Source organism: Arvicola amphibius, chromosome 6, assembly GCF_903992535.2.
Source record: "Arvicola amphibius chromosome 6, mArvAmp1.2, whole genome shotgun sequence".
In the NCBI taxonomy this organism is placed as follows: Eukaryota; Metazoa; Chordata; class Mammalia; order Rodentia; family Cricetidae; genus Arvicola; species Arvicola amphibius.
In genome coordinates, this window is record NC_052052.2 from 124,204,626 (window position 1) to 124,214,940 (window position 10,315).

Below are 10,315 nucleotides of genomic sequence, written 5' to 3' on the forward strand. Positions count from 1 at the left end.
TAAAATTCAGCCCGAGTCTTCCCCTTTGGAGAAGGGGAAAAGGGTTGCCCCGCCCCCACCAGTGAAAAGGATTTTACGGTATCTTTAAATCAGATATTTAAATCCTTAGCTCCCCACCACATGTTACAACCCTAAGGCCTATGAAACCCCCTCGCAACCTGCCCAAACTGCTTTGAGACTGGAAAATCCCAGTCCTAGTCCGCCGGTTATGGTGGGTCCATACTCAGAAGTCACCAAGGACTTGTGGTTTACTTCCCTTGCGAAGAAACAGAATATCGTGAAAATTTAGGGCGGAAATTCGTTTCCTTTTTGCTCCTAAATTAAGGGAAGCATGTGCCCCTACAATCCCAGAGAAAAAGAACTTTCAGGGCAAAGGAGCGACCAGGTAATTTAGAAGAAAAACAGGAAAGTGGTCTCTGTTTGCCTGGGGACTTCCTTTGGAGTTGGGGAGTTAGGGACTCCTAGAAGCCGTTTTGTCTTTGGGGATGAGGAAAAAATAAACAGATATTCCGAGCCTGAGGGCTTCTCGGGATCCGTTACCGACCAAAGTCGAGAGATTTGGTGCAAGACATTTTAATATTTTCTCTTTTTTGTGAAGTGTAACAAACACAAGTTGGCGCAGCGCGGCTGCTCTGAGCTTGCCAGCCAGGCAGGCCGCTGTGAGCACCAATCAGCGCGCGCCCTGCGCTCTATATATACGGCGGCCGGGCCCTTGCTACTCCATCGGCGTTTTGCCACTAGTTCTGATTTCGAATCGTCAACATGTCGGAGACCGCTCCCGCCGCCCCCGCTGCTGCTCCGCCTGCGGAGAAGGCGCCTGCCAAGAAGAAGGCTGCCAAGAAACCCGCAGGGGCTCGGCGCAAGGCGTCCGGACCCCCGGTGTCCGAGCTCATCACCAAGGCCGTGGCCGCCTCCAAGGAGCGCAGCGGCGTGTCCCTGGCCGCGCTCAAGAAGGCGCTGGCGGCCGCCGGCTACGATGTGGAGAAGAACAAACAGCCGCATCAAGCTGGGGCTCAAGAGCCTGGTGAGCAAGGGCACGCTGGTGCAAGACCAAGGGCACCGGCGCCTCCGGCTCCTTCAAGCTCAACAAGGAAGGCGGCTTCCCGGCGAGTCCAGCCCAAAGCCAAGAAGTCGGGCGCGGCCAAGGCTAAGAAGCCTGCGGGCGCAGCCAAGAAGCCCAAGAAGGCGACCGGTGCTGCCACACCCAAGAAAGCCGCCAAGAAGACCCCCAAGAAGGCGAAGAAGCCGCGGCTGCTGCCGTGACCAAGAAAGTGGCCAGAGTCCGAAGAAGGCTAAGGTTGCCAAGCCCAAGAAGGTCAAGAGTGCTCCAAGGACTGTGAAACCGAAGGCTGCCAAGCCCAAGGTTGCTAAGCCAAGAAGGTTTCAGCCAAGAAAAGTAGGCTGTCTTCCTCCTTAACCCAAAGGCTCTTTTCAGAGCCACCACTCCCACTTTAAAGAGCTGTGACATTTGTGTAATACTCCATTTCTTCCTCCTTGCGTTCCGCAGAAGCAGAGGTTGCGTGGGATGCAATCAGACAGCGCTCCGCGGGAGTGGGGTTTCCCTGTCTCACCTAGGGTGATGCTTGAGCTGTGGGCTGAGTAGCCGAGAAGGGCTGGTGCGGCCTCCCCCATAGCTGTCAACAGCAGATAGCACCCCCCTTGGCGCTAGCCAAGCGTCGGACTGTAGGTTATTTGAAAGTTCCGCCCTGCTTGCGGGTTGGTTCACTCCCGCTCAGGACTTTAGTCCTTAGTTTGATTGGGGCGCCAGTCGGTGTTGCGTTCTCTAGAAGCTTTCGCTTCTTGCTTGGAAGAAACGCATCCCGGACCCTTTCCCAGGGCGTTTTATGTGCCCAGCGTCTCCTGGAAGTGTTGTGCTGGCGCCGACGAACTTAGTATAAAAGCGATAGCTGTGGAAAAGGACCCACCCGCCCAGATATGCCGGACCTGGGACTTTCGGTTTGTTTGCTACAGCAAGGGAGTGGTGGGTCGAACGCGTCCACAACCGTGGTCAGCCATTTTTTTTTTTCCCCAAAAGGCAATAACTTGTGATTGTTTGACTTGTTTGCCTTCTTCTTGACACAGGGTCCTCATTTTAGACTTCTCGAACTGGCATTCCCCTCCGCCTCCTGAAGTACTACTAAGTTGTAGTTATTGTTGACTAACTATCGACCTCCACATTATTACATACTGATATGTATGCTCTGTGCAGTCCAAAATATTTAATATAGAGTAAATTAACTGCCTATCTGTTGACGATGTATTGGAATACATCCAATAAAGCCTTTAGTTTCGTTCAATTGGGGATTCTTTCATGCCTGCAGCCTTTTTCCTAGATAGGGTGATTGATTGAGATTCCCGTTTTCCACCAAATCGGAACAGATTTTTGTTGAAGCTTGGGTCACTGCTGGTGTTTCCTATAAAAATGGGTAGCATGCCTTTTAGAGACCTACAACAGGCATTTCCATAACAGTGGATCCTGTGTTTATTTCAGTGTCCAAGTTTATTACCTGGGAAAGCCAGGAGATGAAAATCTAGTTTTCTCCCAGTGTTTTTGAGTCCTCAGTTTTAATAAACAGCTTTTCTAGTGCAAGGCATAGTAAACAGATCCTCCCTACCCCACGCCCTCGGGACTGTCTGTGAACTCTCAGTTCTTTCCAGCTTTTGTTTCATGTTTGCCATAGGATAAATTCCTTTGCTTTTAGTCCCTCTGGTAGTCTCTGAGGTAGAACTATCTTCTTGATTCAATGTGGAGAGTACTTAACACATACCAAGGATTCAAATATTGTTTGCTAAATTGATATGTTATAATGACTTCAACAGGGGGATGAGAATTAATTCCTTCCCTCCCCCCTCCAATAGTTATTTAGTTGTTCAGGGCACTGAACATGCTATCAGGTGTTCTACCACTGAAATGTGTCCTCTTGTTTCTATTTTGTGAAATAAATTTCATCCTGTCTGTAGCCCAGACTGGCCTTAATCTTGTGGCCTTCCTGTAGTTGGGATTAAGGTCTCCCTCCTCCTCCTTCCCCTCCCCCCCCTCCTCCTCCCCCTCCCCTCCCCCTCCTCCTTCCCATCCCCCTCCTCCTCCTCCTCCCCCCCCCCCCCCCCCCCCCCTCCCCCTTCCCCTCCTCCCCCCCCTCCTCCCCCTCCCTTTTTTGTCATTAATGTTTTTTTGAGATGTTCTCTAGTATCCCATCACTCAGAAAAACGTTTCTTGGCATTTTGATTGAGATTGTGTTTTAAATAATGTGGAGCTAGCATAGTTTCTTATGCAACAACAAAAGCTTGTATTTTCTTTCTGTTTAGGTATTTATCTCCCTAGAAGTCTTTAAATTTTCTCCAAATATGTCTTGATAGTCTTCTTACTTTTAATCCTATAGGCATCTTTATTGCTGTTGGCAAGAGCACTTTATGAGATTTGATTCCTTAAGGGACATCCCAGGAAGTGGACATTAAAACTACTAAATTATTGAAGCAAATGAATCAACAATTTTAGGACAGGTCTGTCCATTGATACATAAGGTGAGCACAGATGTAACACGAAACTTTAAAATCTAAAAGCACTATTCATGAGGGAAAAAAAACTCAAGTAAAATCCATTTTAAATCCACTACATCCAAAATATTGTCATTTAATGTAAAGTGAATATAAAATAGGCAATATGCTACATTTTGGGTTTGTACTGCATCTTTGTGATAAACATATTTTTTATGAAGTCTGGATGTCTTTTTTTAAAAAATATTTATCTATTTATTATGTATACAATATTCTGCATGTATGCCTGCACGCCAGAAGAAGGCCCCAGACACCATTACAGATGGTTGTAAGCTACCATGTGGTTGCCGGGAATTGAACTCAGGACCTTTGGAAGAACAGGCAATGCTCTTAACCTCTGAGCCATCTCTCCAGCCCCCAAGTCTAGATGTCTTAAGTGTTCCTGATGTCATTGGACCCAGTTGAGATAATCAGAAGTTTTCTATTCAAAATGGAATTGAACTGGATGTGATGGCTAGACTAAACCCAGCCACCTTGAGACTGAGGCAGCAGGATCTCTGTGAGTTCAGATAAGCCTGGTCTAGTGAGTTCTAGGCCCGGCAGGGTTACATAGTTGAGACCCTGAATCAAAAATAAATTAATAAAGAATTAAAAGATGGGACTGAGTTACAGGAGCAGAGGCAACCCAATGTCTGGTGACTGTGGCTCCTTTTCTTGAGCCATCAGAAAAGCGAAACCAAATCTGTTGAGCAGAAGGGTAAAATAGAGCAAAATTACAGGGAAGGACTAGGTAAAAGATGTGCAAGGCTACATCTTCTCATCCCTGTATCTGAGTTTCCCAGTTACTTCCTGAGCCCTGTCAACTCCTGTCCCTGGAAATGCCTCACTGACCTGAATCAAATCAAGTTGTTGCAATTGTGGATGCTAAAAGTAGCCCAGGGCGTGGTGGCTCATCTGTAAAGTCAGCACTTAGAGAGCTGAAGAAGGAGGATCTAGAGTCGTCCACCAGACTGAACTACTTAGCAAAATCTTGCCTGAAAGACAAACAGAAAAACTGCTGGGTGTGGTGGCCATACCTTTAATTTCAGCACTAGGGAGGCAGAACTAGGTGGATCTCATTGCGTTCAAGGTCAGCCTGCTGCCCTTAGTGAATTCCAGGTAGGCCAAGGATATGTGGAGAGAGTATCAAAACCAAAGCAAACCAAATCAAGAAACCTACATACAAACAACCACAACAAAAATCAAAATAACTAAACACCCAACCAACAAAAATGTTACTTCAAATGTTCTGTAGTGAGATCTTGAGTTCCATCATCAGTAAATAATAATAATCATCATGTAACAGTAAAGCTCAAAATAGTAACACAATTCAAACTATCCACTACAGTGCATCTTTGAAAAATTTCAAATCGACACATTTATTTGATTTCTATACTTCAGGAGTTATATGTGAAGAATCATCTGAAGAAAAAGTAATTGCTTTTATAATTTTTATTCAATGCTTCTTTGGATTTTTAAAACTGATCTGAATATAGGTAATGATGTATAAACGTATTTTGTAGTTTTTTTTTTCCTTGTATACTTTCCTTGTATACTCCATTTTGGTACTGGAGGTGAAACCAAGGGCCTTGTGTCTGCCAAATGATCTCCCATTGAGCTATATAACCAGTCCCCATCTGTACTTGTATAAGAAACACTTTAATTATTTGAGAGCTAAAAGTGATAGCTCACCCATAGCCTCTAGAACATTACAATTCCCACAATTCCCCCACCTTCTTATTTTTTAATTTTAATTTTTTTTTTAATGGTCTTTACTTTTTTCCCTTTCCTTCTACACAAGTGCTTCAGTAGGTGACTGGCTTACGTTTGACCAGCTTTTTATTTGAGCCTAAAAATTGTTTAAGAATTTTTTTCCTCAGTTTATGTTTATGAGATTGTCACCAAGGACTCTCCCTTTACTTTTGAGTATCTGGTGACTTCTGAACTGATAAGGCTCAGACGAACAGGAGAAAAAACTTCCCGAGGTCGTGCATATTTTAAAAGCACAGAGTTCACAGAAAAGGAATGAAACTCAAAGATGTAGATAGAACTGAGAAACTTAGAATAAATTATGGTAGCCCAGGAAATTTGGGTTCAGGTTTCAGATGACACAGGTGGTAAAGAGAACCATTCCTACCCTCTCGAGAGTCACGTTCTCGGAGTAAAACCTTGTACAGTCACCCTCTTCACATCCACAGTGGTAGAAATTGCTCTCTGTTTCCAAGTAGAGATTTCTTCACCAGGCAAAGTTATTCTAGTTTAGATAGGAAAACTGATTTTTCCTGCATCTGCTGATTTTCAGTTCAATATAATCCTCATGCCAACATGCCAACATTCTCTTTTCTTTTCAAGCTTATATCTATTCTTACTAATTTTATAATTTCCAACAATTAGATATACTATTACTTTTCCCTAGGCGTAAAGCTAACAGGTAATTGAGCTACATAAACTGGAAGGAAATGTGGACAATAGCTTTGCATTTGAAATCCCAGCTAGAGAGGAACAGAAGCCATGCATACAGGGTTACACCATCAGAGCATTTGGAAGAAATCAGGAATTAGGGACTGGTGGTAGCAACACTTGAGAGCTAGCATTACCTGAGCACTCATTTGTAGTAAGGTAAACACACTAGGTGTTTATTATACACTTATTTCACAACACAGACTTGGCATAGCACATTTAGGTGGGTGTTATTATTACTCCCATTTTAGAGATTAAGAAGGCAGGTTTGGCAACACTAAGGATTCAATTAGTTAGCTTCTGATCTATGAGTCAGTATCATTATCTTCTATATAGTAATAATTTCCACAAAACTCTATGAAACATTTATTTAATTGAAAATTTCTAATTTTGCATTAAAGCTAAAAGAAACAACTGAAGCATATTTTAATTCTGTCAACCTAGGGTAAACAAATATTTAAATAATTTGAAATATCTTTGTCAACTTTTTTCATATGAAGTCTTTGTAATCTGGAATACACTTTTCATTTAAAGCACAATTTGAACTAGACTAGCTAAATTTCAAATGCTTATCTGCTATACAGTTCTCAGAGTAAATAGTATAGGGAAAATAAAAACATGCTCTGGAGTAGTATCTAGCTGTTACCAAGGAAACTGACTCCGCTGTGGTTCTGCATTTTAGAGAGCATCATTAATATCTTGTATCTTACTGGCTCATCGATGTCTCTTCACGCCAGCTCTGACCAAGTTCAGAATGTAATCAAGGCCGGCTATCACAACTTCTCTTGTCTGTCTGGAGGCAGCCTTATATCTGAAATGGAATCACCTTTGAAGAAGATGAATAAGAAATTGTGTTTGATCATCCATTTTTGTACAAACCAGTTTAACAGAAGATATTGTCTTTGTTTGCTGTGAGACTGGCTGATAACATTTGTCAGTCGCTAACTTATTAAAATCCCTTAGTCTGAAGTGGAAGAAAATGATTTGATAGCTGGTAATAATTTTAAGTAACATTTCAAGCTACCTTTTATATTTGTTTCTTTTGAGACAAGCTGTCGCGTTGTTGCCCTTGTTGACCCACAATTCACCTGTGACAGCCAGGCCTCAAATTCCTTACCATCTTGCTTCAACCTCCTGATGAGGTTAAGGGCTCCTCTTAGTACATGATTCAATACTGGATGAATCTATAAAGTGTTCTAATGTTATAGCAGGGATTTCACTTGAGGTCAAGAGTGTTCAGATTGCTCCTAATTATCGTTTTTATTAATCACTACATGCTTTCTCACCACTTCCTTGGGGAATGGCATTACCATCTAAAGGATTCTAGAACGCAGCAAGTCTCAAATCAGATGAGCTCTGCAAAGTAAAATGTAAACCAAGTATGGGATGCAGGTGGGGAGCCATGTATGATTTGAGAAAGCCAAAACTTAGAGACAAGTTTACCAGGAAGTTAATGAAAACCAAGTGTCTGACCTTTAAATTCTAAGGGGGGTATTTGGGTCTGTCTGTACTTGTTCTGTTATTTGGTATTACGTTATGAATAACTTTATTATGTATTGTAGTCATTTTGACTTGGGTTTTTGTATACGCATGTGTGCATACAAAATATTTTAACCAGAAAGCAAACAGAACGCTATGTGAAAACAGCTTCCTTAAATTATGTATTTTCCAAAATTAGAATATTCCCAGCTACCTAGATTTAGATATTTAACATCTACATTTCTTAATCTGGATAAAGATTTGATGCTTTTATCCTGAAAGTGGAAGACTCAGCAAAAAACACAAAGACTGGGCCATATAGTTACTCGTAGTGTACAGACAACCTAAAGACCTAACTAGTCCTCTAAACATTTCAGAAACAGGACTAAAAATATCAGGACATAAAACCAGTAGTGACCATTGAATACAACATAAAAGGCTACAGCACCATTACATGAAATTTTGTGTGGCTCTTAAAAGAGCCTTTTTGTTTTTACAAAAACGATGATTATAAATTATGCCCTCTCGCCACGGATGCGGCGAGCCAGCTGGATGTCCTTGGGCATGATGGTGACGCGCTTGGCGTGGATGGCGCACAGGTTGGTGTCCTCAAACAGACCCACCAGGTAGGCCTCGCTGGCCTCCTGCAGCGCCATGACGGCCGAGCTCTGGAAGCGCAGGTCGGTCTTGAAGTCCTGCGCGATCTCGCGCACCAGCCGCTGGAACGGCAGCTTGCGGATCAGCAGCTCGGTGGACTTCTGGTAGCGCCGGATCTCGCGCAGCGCCACGGTGCCGGGCCGGTAGCGGTGCGGCTTCTTCACGCCGCCGGTGGCCGGGGCGCTCTTGCGGGCAGCCTTGGTGGCCAGCTGCTTGCGCGGGGCCTTGCCGCCGGTGGACTTGCGAGCGGTCTGCTTTGTGCGAGCCATAGTAGTAACGAAAACTACACAACTGTAGTGGAGGAAGGGAAATCTTGCCCTTAAATATACTTAGAAACATTCTGATTGGCCTTGAAACTTTCGAAAGTCCCGCGCCACAAACTCATTGGCTAAGTAATATTCGGAGTGCCCGGCAGCGTTAAGAGTATCTGATTGGCTCCAAAGTTACAGAGAAACCTTGTTGTTCCCCTCCCCCCGCCCCCGCCAAAAGAGTAAAAAGAGTATCTGATTGGTCAAATTGTTCTGACACTCTCATATGACCTTTTATTTTTAAAAAAATTTGGAACTTTTAAAAAAAATATTGTGTATCCGTGGAAATTCAACAAGCCCTAAGCGCCTTTACCATGCTCCATTTTTCCTTGGTTTCGTGGTCTTATTGTTTCGTCACGGTACAATATTAGGGGTTAGTTAAGGAAAAATCATGATTCAGTACTCAAAATTTTATTGCTTTAAAAAGAAACAAGTCTCCCACGATCTTAGTGTAGAGAGTTAATGCATACCTTAGCAATCTCCAAATTTCAGACAAATAATGGAAGAATACTTTGTTTTTAATACTGTCGACCGTGAGGTTTTACTTTGGAGTGCAACATGCCTTTTCTACAATCATGTATTAAAAGCAGGATACTCAAGGTATCCTATTAACCGCATTGTTTTGTGAAAAGTGGCTAGCTCTTACGTGAGTCTTTGCAGAGGTTGGTGCTAACTCCTGACTTTGGTGTTGGTTCTATTTTCCCTTGGCCTTTGTGGTAGCCCTGGATCCCCTTAGGCAGCAGCAACGCCTGGATGTAGGGCAGGACTTTGCCCTGTGGGATGATGCGCTTATTCTTGTCGCGGACCACGTTCCCAGCCAGCTCCAGGATCTCGGCCGTCAGGTACTCCAGCACGGCCGCCAGGTACACCCGGGCGCCGGCGTCCAAGCGTTCGGAGTAGTTGCCCCGGCGGAGGAGCCCGCGTACGAGGCCCACAGGGAAATGCAGGTCAGCCGGGGAAAAACGGGTATTGGCCTTGGAGCAAGCTCGCAGCCCTGCTTCATCTCAACAATTCTTTACAGAACATACGTAAACCGTGAAACGTCAAGATGTTAGTTTATGTTCTTATAGATTATGCTAAATAATAAAAGAGAGCAGTCTTATTGGTCAAGTTAACCTTTTTTTGTCCAATAAAAAAAAGGCATTTGGGTCCTTCATTTGCATCAAGCCGTCCTTTTTAAAAATAATCTTTATTTTTATCCAATCAGAGGTGAGTACTTTTACAGCTTCATTTGAATTTCAGGACTATAAATAAAACCATACTGCCTTGCCTCTTCTTTTTCCATTCTAGGAATTGTAGTTCCTGTTTGGTCTGTAAAGGATGCCTGAACCTTCAAAGTCTGCTCCAGCTCCTAAGAAGGGCTCAAAGAAAGCCATCACAAAAGCTCAAAAAAAGGATGGCAAGAAGCGCAAGCGCAGCCGCAAGGAGAGCTACTCGGTGTACGTGTACAAGGTGCTGAAGCAGGTCCACCCCGACACCGGCATCTCTTCCAAGGCCATGGGCATCATGAACTCGTTCGTGAACGACATCTTCGAGCGCATCGCGGGCGAGGCGTCGCGCCTGGCGCATTACAACAGCGTTCGACCATCACGTCCCGGAGATCCAGACGGCTGTGCGCCTGCTGCTGCCCGGCGAGCTGGCCAAGCACGCCGTGTCCGAGGGCACCAAGGCCGTCACCAAGTACACCAGCTCCAAGTGAGCGCGCCCATCTTGCTCTTAACCCAAAGGCTCTTTTCAGAGCCACCAACTTTGTCAAAACAAGAGTTGTAATTGGTGTCTTTCCACTTAAATTCCCTTTAAATCAAAGATGTTGGGTACTGACCCCAAATTTAATGTACTAATCTACTTCAGTAAATACTGAGGTCATTTAGGCTTTA

General features: G+C 44.0%; 2 protein-coding genes and 1 pseudogene across 2 annotated transcripts; 2 read left to right on the forward strand and 1 right to left on the reverse strand.

The window, feature by feature from the left end:
* The first annotated feature begins 739 nt into the window (after positions 1–739).
* Positions 740–2,297, forward strand: H1-2 (H1.2 linker histone, cluster member). Its single transcript, XM_038333279.2, is given in 6 exon segments — positions 740–990; positions 992–1,048; positions 1,050–1,091; positions 1,093–1,246; positions 1,249–1,275; positions 1,278–2,297. Coding segments are annotated over 6 exon segments (648 nt in total). The 5' UTR covers positions 740–762; the 3' UTR covers positions 1,418–2,297.
* An 855-nt stretch (positions 2,298–3,152) lies between these two features.
* On the forward strand, positions 3,153–10,315 carry LOC119816551 (annotated as a pseudogene).
* LOC119816541 (histone H3) lies at positions 6,708–8,646 on the reverse strand. Its single transcript, XM_038333286.1, has one exon. It carries the CDS (start codon positions 8,397–8,399, stop codon positions 7,989–7,991), a length of 411 nt encoding a protein of 136 aa, XP_038189214.1. The 5' UTR covers positions 8,400–8,646; the 3' UTR covers positions 6,708–7,988.

Bases quoted from the DNA above. Each gene is read 5' to 3' on its own strand.
- LOC119816541 (XM_038333286.1), bottom strand. From the start codon at position 8,399: ATGGCTCGCACAAAGCAGACCGCTCGCAAGTCCACCGGCGGCAAGGCC.